The 13,809-nt window shown below is 37.0% G+C and overlaps 1 protein-coding gene across 1 annotated transcript in view; it reads left to right on the forward strand.

Annotated features, from left to right (window-relative positions):
• SCUBE1 (signal peptide, CUB domain and EGF like domain containing 1) overlaps positions 1 to 13,809 on the forward strand; it is a 206,042-nt gene that overhangs the window by 20,883 nt on the left and 171,350 nt on the right. The window contains exon 3 of the mRNA XM_035315412.1: positions 10,688 to 10,816. Within this exon, the coding sequence (XP_035171303.1) occupies positions 10,688 to 10,816 (129 nt within the window). The remainder of the gene's footprint in view (positions 1 to 10,687; positions 10,817 to 13,809) is intronic.

A 13,809-nucleotide genomic window follows, 5' to 3' on the forward strand; every position in this document is an offset into this window, starting at 1 on the left:
AGCCCTGAACAGGTCATTTGAGTGTGTGCAGTGACTCTCTCACAGCAGCTTCATGGTGCATGCAATAAGAGTTGCTCTGCTTATAGATAGATTAGTTGTATGGTTTATATACATGGAAGTTATTTTGTAAGCCTGGTAAATTTCATGTCTGATACACATCCCATATGAAATAGGGAGTCTGATCAAATAATACAGGATGACAGGAAGCCCTACGCTCTAAAAATTCTACATGATGTAAAGTACATTGTATTTCCTGAATGGTTAACCAGTGCAACAGAACAGATCTCATCTAGGAGTCTGCACTAGCCCAAGGGCTACTGCTAAAGCAACTATGGAAAAAATCATTTGAAAAGGAAACCCTGGTGTCACAAGACTTGACTTTCCTGTACAATGATTGGCATCTCTGCTGGAACATCTCTGCTGCATACTCTGAAATAAGCAAGGAGGAATAGCTACCTTCTGTTCTCCGACATGAAGGTTCTTGGGCAATAATGTTTGTTCACTGTCTGGTAATAAGAGAATTTATTTCAAAATTGAGGCTTGGATTTGTTTCCTTTTGTCAATGGACAGGAATTTAAGAATGAAATGCAAAGGAAGGTTGGAGGTAAACAATTGGCAAATGAGGTAGATGTGCAGAAGGGTTGGAAAAATCTAAGTGAATGATGTCAGTGTGAATCAGGGAGTTTAACACTTTTAAACGTCTTCCTCAAAGTTTTTAGATGCATATTTCAATTTGAAGATCTAGAAATAAGCTCCTGCTGTGATTTACTGAAACCATAATTGTTAGGATGTATGCACACCAGTTGTGGCAGTAAGGCACACAAAAATATTTTCCCATTAGATCTCCAAGAACTTGCAGGATTAGTTGTGGAAGCAAACGGTTCCCATTATATTAAAAGGGGGAATTGTGGTGGAAATGGCTGTGATTTAGAAGAGGTGGGGAAAATGCTGTCAAATGTCATGTTTCACATTCATAACAGCTTTTGAACAGGAAATCTCTCTGCTTGAGCTTGTCGGGCATGGCAACCACTAAATAAAGACAGACTCTAAAATGTTGTGTGCTCTGCAGGTATCCATCTTTATTTGAGTATCTCACTTGCAGTTCAAAGAACTTGTAGCCAATCTGTTTAAATATCAATTAGGAAAAATGTGAAACCACAATAAACTATAATCAAGAGTTCAAGATGCCTGGTGCAGGATAACTTTTTTTTTTTTTTTTTTTTTTTTTTTTTAATCTGGTAAAATGCTATATTAAGTATGAATGGAGCTTGAATGGTCCCAAATCAGTTTCCATTGTGCTGATTAGAATGGCAGATGTCACATAGAGATAATACTCAGGTATAAATTTACATAATGTACAAATGTATATAATAAGTTTTCTATTCATATTCTATTTATTAGAAAACTTTTTTTCCATAAATGACGGTAGCTGTCCAAAGGGTTTAGACCCACAAAAGTAATTCATGGCAAAAAGTGCTCTATAAACCTAATATTAATGCAGTAGGAAGACTTATCTATTAAACAGTCAAAAACTCTGCAGGGTCCTAAATGAAGAACATTCCATGTTATTTATTTAATCTCCTCTTCGTTCCTGCTTCTGGAGCGTTATATTTACCACCATAAAAGGTATTTATCTGGCCAGCAAATGACACCAAGTGCATGCAAAATTTCAGCATTAAGTTTGATGTTGTGTTTTTTTTTGTTTATTTGTTTTGTTTTGTTTTGTTTTTAAAGTAATTTTTAATCCTCTGTACTTCAGTGATAACTTTCCTTTGGTAAAGTATGTGTACACTGAAGCAGTAAAGCATGCTCCAAAGTGCAAATATGAATCAAAGGGGAGATTCTTTTCCCTGCTCTCATTTAGAAGAGTATATCAAATCTGATGCCCAGAGGCAAAGTTTCTGTATTAAAATGCCCAGCTATTAAAAACTTTCTTTTGACTCTGAACTAGGAGTCAATTTTTTGTGGGAAAGGAGGGAAGTGCATAAGAAAGACAGGAGATGGGAAAACTGAGAAATGTAAAATGAATTTAAGAAAAATATAAGGAGGGGGAGTCTCCAGAGACTGTATTTCTTATCAATGAATAAAGAATGTGATGGTCATTCACTGTCAAACGTAAATGTAAATTATAACCATGCAGCTACTGCAGAAAGTTTGGATTTTCAGTCTGCTGCCTTGTTCCATTTAACAATGTGAGCTGAGTCACTGGAACTCAATTTACAGCACTGGGGTACACAACTGTGTCTAGCTACCAGAATCTTTGGATGTGACTCTTTTCCTGTTGTATGCCAAATGATATTTAAAGAACATTAACTAAAACTTAAACAGTAAAACAGTAACTCCTAAACACACCTAGTTTTCTACAGCTGATAAATTCACAAGTTCATATACTCCATTGCCTCCTTAGAGAAGACTTGTGTGTCTGAGTCTTTTTTTTTTTTTTTTTTTTTTTTTTCCCAGAGCAGTTAGTCCATCTCCTCAAGAAAAAGGAAGGAAGGTGACTCTCATAAGGTCATCCTCACTCTTTGTGACTTCAAACAACTTTTAACAATAAGGAGATAACAATTATTGTTAGAGAAGAACACAATAATAAACAGAAAATAAAAAGTCCCACCCTACTGACAGTGATTAATGGCTTGATATCTTATTTACTCTTCAAGTGCACACTAAATGTTTTAGGCGTTATAGTTATAAATTTGAGGCTGTTTGCACTTCAAAAATTTATGTACTTTTTAGCCAGCTGACCATACCCCTGCATAATTTGGTTTGGATTCATTTTTTCTCCCCTCTTTTGTACAAGGACTTATAGAAGAGGCAAAGTATGATTAATTTTATGCTCAGCCTTCCCATAATAAGAGGAAGCAAATAAAACTGCTACAGAGTACAGTGTTTTCTGGGAAACTGTATGAGATATCTTCCAGAAAAACACCCCAACAATGCCACAGATTGCATCCAAACCATCTCCATTAAGTTTGCAAGGCATTTTCATTTAACTGCTGTTTTAATAGTGGAAAATAGAGCTTTGTGACATTTTTGAAGAAAGTTGTAAAATTGAGTTTTTGTTGTTGTTGCTGTTTGTTTGTTTGTGTTGTGCTTTTTTTTCTTCAGGAATGTACTAACATGGAAAATACTGGAAGGACAGTGCCCTTAGTATAAGGGTCGTTGAGGGATTTAAACTGTAAGAAACCCTCATACTAAACAAAATATTGTACCTGTTCTACTCTTTTCTTTCTCCACTGAGAAACCTCAGACTGTATTTTCTGGTTTTACCCCATTCCCATCCTGATCACCCTTCACCTTGGCTCTCGGTTTAGTCCTAATGTCTATCAAATTTTACAGTTTTCTTGGACACAAGCGCCTTGAAAATATCATGACAACTTGAAAGCCATAAAAACTGCCGTGTGTTCCTCTTTGATTCATTAGATTGTAATGTTTCCAAGGTCACAACATCTAAAGAATAAAGATGTTAGCATTTTTGAGTATTTAAATATATATATATCAGAAGGAATAGATTTGTTTCCAGATGTTACAAATGATAAATCTGAATTTGTTTTCTCTTACAGAAGAAGAGACTTAGGAAGTTTTTCATGGTGAAGGATATTTGGAGATGGACCTAATTGTGAAATGGAGGTCAAGGGTTTGTTTGGAGTAGAAAAAATGTAAATGATTCAGTTTCTTGTTACGTCAATATTTTCTTCATGAAATTTGGACTTGGAATAGGGTGCAAAATTCATCTATCACAAAAGTCACAGAGGGAAGCAGAGTATCAGCAGGTCATATTGAGTGGAACTGGTAACATTTTACCAGTTGATTCTTCAAACATCTAGCTGGGTCAACTCTTGCAAATGTTAAGAACAGAACACTGAAAGGCTTCAAGTAATTTTGAACATGTGGAAATTTGCTGATGCTGAACTCCTTGAGAATCTTATAATTTTAGTTGCCTTGTTCAGGGTTGAATGCTTTCCAAAGAGAGCTGAACTTCTTTCAAATTTGGGCTGCACTTAACCAAAACAGTCTTTAACTTGTGTGAGCTTTTTTTCTGGCCTTTAGATCTAGAGATGGTTCTCTTTTTAAGGAAAGGGCAACTCAATATGGGAAATACAAATACCTTACATAGTTCAAGTTATCCAGGGTGTGTGTTACTCCTGAAAGTATACTAAATGTAGAATCTGCCAAAGAAACAGAGTATATATAAATATTCCCATGTGGTAATAACATGGTTTTGTTCTTTTTAATGACTTGGGGACTGCAAAAGCCATGAAAATATATCAGATGTTGATCTGATTATGATCCAGGACATTGTATTCTTGTCAGTTTGCATGTTACTATATTTCTGCTTACTTCCTTAAAAGTAAAATAACAGTGTTGATGCTACACTGCTTCTTATTCTGAATTTGTAAGTGGGAACAAGAAATTTAATTGCTGACCCTGTCTCTGGTATCTCTTTACCATACATTCCAGAAAAAAATGTTGTCCTGGCTCCACAAAGCCCATGCCAAAAATGCCTCTTGACTTTTGTAGAGTTGGGATTTCACCCCAGGGCATTTCACCTTTAGATATTACAAAGTAACTTCCTTTGCAATGGTATGAAAAAAAGCTCTGTTCACACTGTAGCTTTATTCTTAATTGTATAAGAACTGGAAGCTAGTATTGGCCTTTTTTTTTTTTTTTTTTTTTTTTTTTTAAATGAAGATGCTTCATTAGCTCTGGGAGGAACAGTGACCAAACTCAGTAATGAATCAGTAAAAATTCTTTAAGACCTTTTAAGAGAGAAGCCATAAAAGTGCAGAATGTTACCACATGAAAATAAGCATTCCAGCATTTTGCAATGTCCTTTGCTACATACCAGTTCTGGAGAAGCAGGCAATATGCACAAAACTACTGATAATACACAATTCTGCAAATGGTATGCGTTGTCTTCTTTAGGTGAAACAAGGGCTATCATGAACCTCTCATGGAGCATGAAGGTAAAAACAGGGTTCCTTTGGCAAGTCTTTAAAGACAATGTTATTTAATGTCTCCATAATGCCCCTTGGCAGTGTTTTTTTTAAAGCAGCTAGATTAACAGATAAAGATGAAAACAGAAATATCTTTTTCTTTAGATACTGAATAAATATGTAGATTTGTCCATTGAGGTACAGTTACAAAGAATTTAATATTTATTTTTCTAGCTCTTTTATAGATCCAACTGCTTTAGGAAATACCCCACATCTGTGTAATATACCTGTATGCTTAGTGTTGTTCGTGGCTCTTTAGTTTAGAATAAATTGATGAGGGCAGACAGCTTCCTTTGGCTATTTATTTTAAAATGTCCAAGCACATAAATTATTCCTTTCAAAGTCAATTATAATTTGTGTTTACTAAATTAACTCCAGATTTTCCTTTACATTAGTAGTCTAGAAGTACTTTCAAATGAACTCATATTTTACCCAGTCCTACTCCTATTTTGAAGTTCTGCTGCATGGTGAGTGTTGGGATCTGTGTCCTTGACAGCTGCCAAGATAAAGGTTGTTACAATGCACACTTCGCAATTTTCTATAGAAATCTGTTGAAATTCAACACTAAAAGCTGAATTTGGCTCATTGACTTTCAGGGCTCAGCCATTCCTGCTCTTGCATGTTAATGGCCATAAGGCATCTTTGACAGTTCAGCTGTGACACTGATCCAAAATGTGTCAACTTCACACAGAGGTTTCCTTTGATTTCAGTGGCTTTGCCCACAATGATCTGTAGCTGTGCTGACAAATACATTTTCTTGTATGTGCTGTAAGGATTTTTGGACATTTGAGGATGTGATGAGTGGCAATTGGTTTCATTAAGACTGGGAATGGGTTTTGCTGGAGGTAGATTTTATATTTTCCAAGGATAATGTCTCTGCAGCCTTCTAGCAGAGATTGTTAGTGCTTGGAAAAGATGATTAGTGCACAGCAAATTTCTTGATACTGGGCTGAAACTGTTTAGACAAAATGGGAACAAGTATTTCTTCAGTCTGTTTTACAGTTTCTTTTGTATTTTGGACATTAGTTATTACGTGGTGGTGTTTTCTACTCTGCTGAAACCAGAAAGCTGGAAGCAGAAGAGATCAGTTCTTGTTTAATTTTGAACATTTCTTAGCCAAGTTGTATACGCTCCTGGAAGATCTGCTTCTCTGGAGGCTTCTAAATCACAGTGGCTTTGTGAGACTTCTGAGAGTGCTATCCCTTTGTTGCAGAATACACAAATGAAACAAATTTCTGAGCTGCTGAGTGTCTCAGCGGTAATAATGAAAGAAGAGTCAGTCTGTTTAAGATGGATACAGGTTCTGCCAGACTAAAAAGAATTAGGTCACGTAAAGAAGACAACTTCAGATTCTCTTCCTATGACTCGAATACAGTGATTGCAAATTACAGCACTTCCTCATGTTATCAAATGCTAAGATTTTCTCAGATAACTGTCCAGAATTTTTTAAAGTTATTGGATGCCTATATGATAATTAGGCTTGTACTTTATGTACCCTTTAAGTAACAAGTTGATGGAGGAGGACAATAGCATTGTATGACATTGCTGCATTCCCTAGGGCTGCTGAAAGAGAGTTCCAGGTTGTAACAAAAAGATTCACCTCTGCTTTCCAGAAGGACTTACACTGTAGCATACAAGCTTCTTTGATCTTGTGAGACAGATGAACCTATACAGTTAGTTGTACCCCCAACTAAGCAAGAGTCTTTTTATCTTTTTTTTTTTTTTTTTTCCTCCCAATAATGTTATCTTTTAAAACTTTTGAAACAAGCAGTGGATTTTCAAGATTTCCCAAACCAGTTCCAGAAAGGGACAATTAGAACTTAGCTCACTAGCAACTGAAAATGTGGTTGTACACATCCAGCTCTGGCCTTGGGAGTTGCTGTCTTATTTAAACTCAGTAAGCATAAATAGGTTCTTAGCAGGCTGTATCATTATTATAAGTGGCCCTATGCTGTCTTAACCATTTTGGTGTATCTAGCTTTTTTTCCAGAGCTTCAATAATTGCTGCCAGTGTAATACCATATAAAATGAATTCATTCTAGAGGGAAAACTACAACACTTTTTTAAGGGAACCTATTCTGGCATTTTCTTCACCAGATACCCCATGACTTGCCTATCTGCACAGCTGGAATTACTTGCAGTAAAAACTTTTTTTTTTGCCAATATTTTGCCAATGTAGATATGAAAATCAATATTTGGCCAATACAGATATAACCGTAGGCTTCACACTGAGAGCTGGATTGCAGTAAACCTTGCTAATTCAACATTGCATTTACCTGATTGTTTTGGTTTTGTTTTATGGCAATTCCTTCACAGTGAATGACAATATTAAACCAAACACTAAAAAAAAAAATGTAAGGATAGTTGAAACTACAAAATTAGTAGAAAACGTTAACTTTCTGAGTTAGAGCTGCTTGGAGCCAACAATTTGATTAACAACCAATTCTGTCAACTACAGGGAAAAAAGAATAATAAGATATTACCTAAATAAAAGGAAGCAAACATAGCTGGCCCCTGGGAATTTTGAGTTTTACAACAGATTAAGAGCAAGCCTATAGTGTTTGTATTTCTATTGCTTTTATTGCTGTATTAGGCTAAATGAGGAAGCCATGTAACATGTAATATTCTGCCTGTAAATTACAGTTGTCCAACACTTTCATTAATGCATTATTTAAAGAATGTCCTTTTTCAAGGATATGAGAAAATAGAGTAGTGTTTGCATTGTTTGCAGGCACTATGTCTGCATTTCTCTTGGTGCAGCTGGAACTTGAAAGAAGTTTAACCTTTCAGCTTTGAGGGTTTTTGGCTTTGGTTTGGTTTTGTGATAATATGTATGTATACATATTTTGAAGTGTTGCAATCACCAGTCTTATCCTCTTGTTTTTTACTAGAGATAGCAATTCCTATCAGCCAATAGATGATGTCTCTGAAATAAAATTGTGTTTTCAGAGGGGGAAGAAACAGTGGTGAAAAAAAAAAAAAAAAAAAGTCACACATCGTGTCTCTTAAAAATAGGCAGAATGTTTGGCTTCACTCCTAGTTTTGTACAGTTGTTGGGGTACAAAAAGTAATCCTCTAACCCTTTGGCAAAAATTAACATAACAGGAACTCCATGAGAGAAAGAGATGAAAAAAATATTTTCCTTTCATTGTTTTTCTGGTTTATGTATCTGCTAGATCACCCTTTCTGGAACTTAAGTATTTGTGTTACATCAGCACCTTGTGCCTCTAATCACAGTACAGCTTTGTAGAAATCAGTATTATATAAAGGGTAAGCATTCAAAAGGCTTTGTTTCTTTGATTTTTGTCCTTTTGTAAGGCTCTCCTGTTGCTTACTTAAACAGATAGTCTTACTTCATTTATTGTTTGAAAAAAGGAAGTGGATTGCAGTCATTTGCAAGGCAGTGCATTGCAGTCTGATACTGAATAACGTAACAATTGATCACACTGTCTTCTGAATTTCCTCTTCAGACAAAACTTGGTGCTGGATGAAAGTTAAGAACAAATCTTAAAATTAAGTTATCTTTTTACTTGGGAGTGTACTAAAGTACACACCTGACACCTAAGTCCTGTTATGTGCTTTTCAGTTATTGACTTGGCCCATTTAAAGCATGACATTACTGTAGGTCTCTGATTTTATCCTTGTAGCCCTAGAATGATAGGAAGCTTTTAACAATATTCATGAGTGGTTAAGTAACCTTGCAAATATTTATTAAGTGGAGAACTTACTAGAATTCTCTAGAAATGTGTAACCAGGTTTACTGGGCTATAAAGACAGGAGAGCATCTCTGGGACTTTGCAATACTGTAGTGCAGCTGTGTTCAGAATAGCCCCCATAAGCAGTAACTGATTTACTGGTTAGTGTTATCAGGAAAAATCACAAATGATGTTTTTTATTATACTGGGCTCTGGGAGGCAGAGTACACCCACAGGCTGCGCTGACTAGGCATTGGTAGAGCTAATGGATGAAAGTACTTAGTGAAAGATGGGAATTTTTCAAAACAGAGGAGTGGTTCAAAGACTAGGAAGTTTACTTTTCATCAGTAGGTATTATTTTTATTAAGATCCTTTCCCCACCTTCTTGTTTCCAGAATTTTTGTTGTGCTGAGTTCTGAGTTACAAAAAAAAAAAAAAAAAAAAGCAAAAAAAAAGCTAATTGTTTTTGCAGATAAAGTTAATTTAGTAATTCCCATTTTGAACTGTTGAGGAGATTGCAGAAGGAGGGCTTCAAAGCTGTTGGATGGAAGTGGACAAAGACATAGGCTATTCTGAGGTTAGGGGAGGTTTCTGGGACAGGCAGACCTGAGGGGTAAGACCTACAAAGAAGGTTGGAGGGGTCCTGTCCCTGCTCTGCCAAGTCAAACATCTCAAAGTTTTGTGCTAGGAGGGAATCACAAAGATTATGCTAGGAGGGACAAACTCAGATTCAGACCAAGGGCAGAAATGCTTGAAGGGCCAGTGAATGTCCGAGTCTCTGCTGTCTTTTCAGAAGAATCTGTTTTTCCCAGACTACCATGCCGTTTTGGGATTGTTTCTGGGTATGATACCAGGTAGCTAAGCTTTTCTGGTGATAGTTTTAAAAGTTTTTTTTTTATACTGATAAAGGCAGCTTTATCAGTATATCACACACCATGTAACTTAGGGACAGTAGGTGGGGACTTTGGTTTAGCACACCACAGATTTAGAGCTGACAGTTATCAAGTTATGAGACTGTAATTATTTGTGTATTTTTAGTTGGTTGATGTGTGCCACGGATTCACAGCAGCAATTGTAATGCTGACATCCCATCTGTAAGTCAAGATACAATCTGTAAAAAGAAGAAAGTTTGCACTTTCTAGAATGAGTGAAGAAGTGTTTTTGTTTTTTATTTATTTATTTATTGTTTTTGTTTTGTTGTTTTGTTTTTTTTGTATGAGGGAAGATCATATTGTTTGCAGTTGAAATAAAATTAATATCTCTTGTCATTCATGGTGGTTTTCCAGTTGCATGCCAGTGTACACATCATAATTAACAGTAATTCTAACATACTTTCTAGGAATAAAATTTTAAATTTTGTTGTCACTGTCATAGGTGAAATAATAGAGAAAATTATAACAGGGCTTCTCTTTTGGGGGAAAGGAAAAGAGACAGACAAAACTGTCTTATCAAGAGCAACTTCACAGAGCTCAGCAGACTGACAGCTATTTCAGAAATGGTGCCTTTCAAGATTTATTGCACAGAAAAACAGCTTTATGTGTTGTCAGGAATATATCAAGTCATCCTTGTGCTGAGAAGACTTTCTGGTTAAAGACGGCATACTTTTATCTATTACACTGTATTAATAGTGTGGTTTAACTCATTGTCTGCTTGATTACTTTAAACAGAAAATGAAAAGTACATTTTAAATATAAAAATATACCAAAATCACTTAAAAAAAATCTGAAAACATACCATTGTTTCTTGTGGTGATACTACAGTTAATCTGGGAAGGAGTGTTCTAGGCATAAGCTTGCTGAATTTCAGTCTCATATGATCCTCATATAATCTGCCTGTAATTCCCTGAGCCATCTATTGGATGGAATATGCAGTATAATTGTATAGAATGATTAGGAGCATGCATATATTCAAAGATCATGCTTGGCTGGAGAATTTTTCTGTATTCATAGGATTCTTTATTTACAAAAACTTCTTTTTCCTCCTTTTGTGTTTTAGATATTGATGAGTGTGAAAATGACTTCTACAATGGGGGCTGCGTCCATGAGTGCATCAACATTCCAGGCAACTACAGATGTACCTGCTACGATGGGTTCATGTTAGCCCATGATGGCCACAACTGTCTTGGTAAGTAGTGAATGCTGGCAAGGAAGTTTCATTTCATGACTGTGGTAAGAAAGCCTGATGTACTGGCAGCATTTTGTCAGCTCATACATGTTTTCGATGAAGACCTGATCCAGATCCCACTGAATAAGCTGAAGTGTTTCTATTGACTCCCATGTGGTTTAGACCAGACCCTTAAAGTTGGCACTCATCAACCTAACACACTCAAATCAGTTTGTCCATCTCTAATGTTGGAGGTCACAGTTGTTTTTTGTTTTCATTTAAGCAAGGCTTGTGCTGGATGTTTGGACTTCTTTTTTTTAAGAAAAGTAATCTGCCCTACAACACATACATATTTTGCCTATTTCTTCCAAGTTTTGTAATTCCAGTTGTAAGTTTAAAGTTTTCCCTCCCCCTTTTCCCACTTTTTAGGGTAAAAGCATTCCAGAACATACTGCATGAACAGATTACTGAATGTTAAAAGTGCAGCTGTGATGCAGGAATACTTGGACAAAACAACAAGGCAGAAGAACAGTTATCAGTAATAGATGTTTACAAAGGAAATGGGCACAGTCCACCAGCTCTACAAAAACAGGTTCAGAGCAGGATCTTAGTTGTATCGGCAGTCTTAGGATTTGGGGATCTGTGATTTTGATTTATGTCCATTGCTCTGTTTTAAATAGGTGGGCTCTATCCTATATAATGAAAACAAAGTTTGTGTTTTATGTTTTAATTTCGTTACACCAATTACATGGAAACAAACTTTGACTGCTACATCCAGTTTCCCATACGCATTGACTTGATAGTTATTCTAGCTAAGTCACAGTGCATAGGACTCGTATTGTCTTTCTCAGTATTCCCAATATAATTTCAACAACTGCTGTTTGATGCAGTACCAAATTCATTTCAAATTAATGTGCATTATACAGTGAAGAAAAGGGATATTTCATCTGTGTCACACAACATCTTTACTTTGGTCAAGTTGGGGTTCTTTGCAAGAAAAATCAAATCAGGTACTGAATGAGAAATCATAACGTATAGTAACACCAGCCTGCACTCACTGAAGCTATAGAACAAGTAGAATTTCTGAGCAGGGTTCTGGTTAACTTTTCAGTAGATGTATTTCCTACTTGGTTCATTTTCAAACTGAGTATATTTGTTCAGATGGACTATAGATCCTGACCATTGACAGGCTTTTGACTCAAACTTCCAAATTTCATTTATCATAGAACAGACTAAATAGATTTATTTGCCTCAACCTGAGGTGGTCAAATGATTAACTGTACAACTGGTATTTCTTAAACAAAGAGCAGCCAGCTATGCATTTGAAAATGAAAGAAAAACTGTTTATGCTGTTGTTCACAAATATCTCTTAATTGAACAGAACCCAACAGAACAGATTCTAATAAATATGCAAGTATGTTGTTTTGAACAGCTTGCTATTACCAACTTTGTTTCCAAGTGATTCCTATAGAAGTAGGGCAATGTATATTTGCAATTATGAACTGATAAAAGGTGAACCCTTCAGGAGATCTGTGGGATTATCTTGGACCCATGCTGTCTGTGTTGCTCTCTGATCATGAAATATACAGGTTTACACAGAAAGGTTTCTAATTTTCTTTTCATAGATTTCTATTCAGACAGTTTTGGCAGAAAAGGCCTACAATAATATAAGCCACTGTGTTTAACAGGTGGCTCTGGTTCCAAGTATTGTTCCAAAGCTTGCCAAGAGATCTTACAGGTTTGTCAGAATCAGTGTCTGCCCATATTCATGTTTCTCTGAGCTGGCATTTCGTATTACTTCCAAAATGTTAGGAACCATCTTGCCCCCAGAAGAGATGCAGTGAACAGACAATGAGTGGGAATGATAGCAAAGGGCTTGCTGTCTCCCATTGTGTAACTTTAGGACACTAAAAGAGGTCACAGTTGCCTTTTAATTTTGTTACCAGACTGGGGAAGTTTGTTCCTCAAATGCAAATTGAATATTTGCAACTAATGAATGGTCTTTGATATGGACTTGTGCAAAGCATTTGACATGGTCCCACATTACATCCTTGTCTCCAAATTGGAGAGACATAGATTTGATGGATGGACCAGTCAGTGGATAAGGAATTGGCTGAATGATTGTCCTGAAAGAGCTGGAGTCAACAACTTGATGTCCAAGTGGAGACCAGTGTCAAGTGGTGTTCCTCAGGGGTCTGTATAGAGACCAGTACTATTTAACGTGTCGGCAATATAGATGGTGTGATTGAGCGCATCCTTTGCAAGTTTGTGGATGGACACTAAGCTGAGAGGTATGGTTGATACACTGGAGGGAAGGGATGACACCCCAAGGGACTGTGACAGGATTGAGAGGTGGCCTGTGCGAACAAGATGTGGTTCAACAAAGCCAAGTGCAGGGGACCTGCACCTAAGTCAAGGCAATCCCAAACATGAATATAGTCTGGGCAATGAGTGGATAGGGAGCAGCCCTACACAGAAGGACCTGGGGGATATTGGTGGATGAAAAGCTTGTCATGAGCCAGTAATGCATGCTTGCAGCCTGGAAAGACAACCATATCCCGGGGTGCATGAAAAGCAGCATGGCCAGCAGGGTGAGGGAAGTGATTCTTCCCTTCTGCTCTGCTCTCATGAGACCCCACCTGGAACACTGCGTTCAGCTCTGAGGCCCCCGGTCAGAGGAGGGCCACGAGGATAATCAGAGAGCTGGAGCACCTCTCCTGTGAAGAATGGCTGAGGGAGTTGGGGTTGTTCAGCCTGGAGAAGAGAAGGCTATGGGGAAACCTTACAGCAGCTTTCCCGTACCTAAAGGGCACCTGGAGGAATGCTGGGGAGGGACTCTTTGTCAGGAGTGTAGTGATAGGACAAGAAGTAATAGAACAAGAAGTAATAGCCTTAAACTGAAAGAGGGTATATTTAAATTAGATATTGGGAAGAAATTCCTTACTCTGAGGGTGGTGATGCACTGGCACAGGCTGCCCAGAGAAGCTGTGGATGCCCCATTCCTGAAGTGTTCG

The sequence above is a fragment of the Oxyura jamaicensis genome, chromosome 1, assembly GCF_011077185.1.
Source record: "Oxyura jamaicensis isolate SHBP4307 breed ruddy duck chromosome 1, BPBGC_Ojam_1.0, whole genome shotgun sequence".
NCBI lineage: Eukaryota > Metazoa > Chordata > Aves > Anseriformes > Anatidae > Oxyura > Oxyura jamaicensis.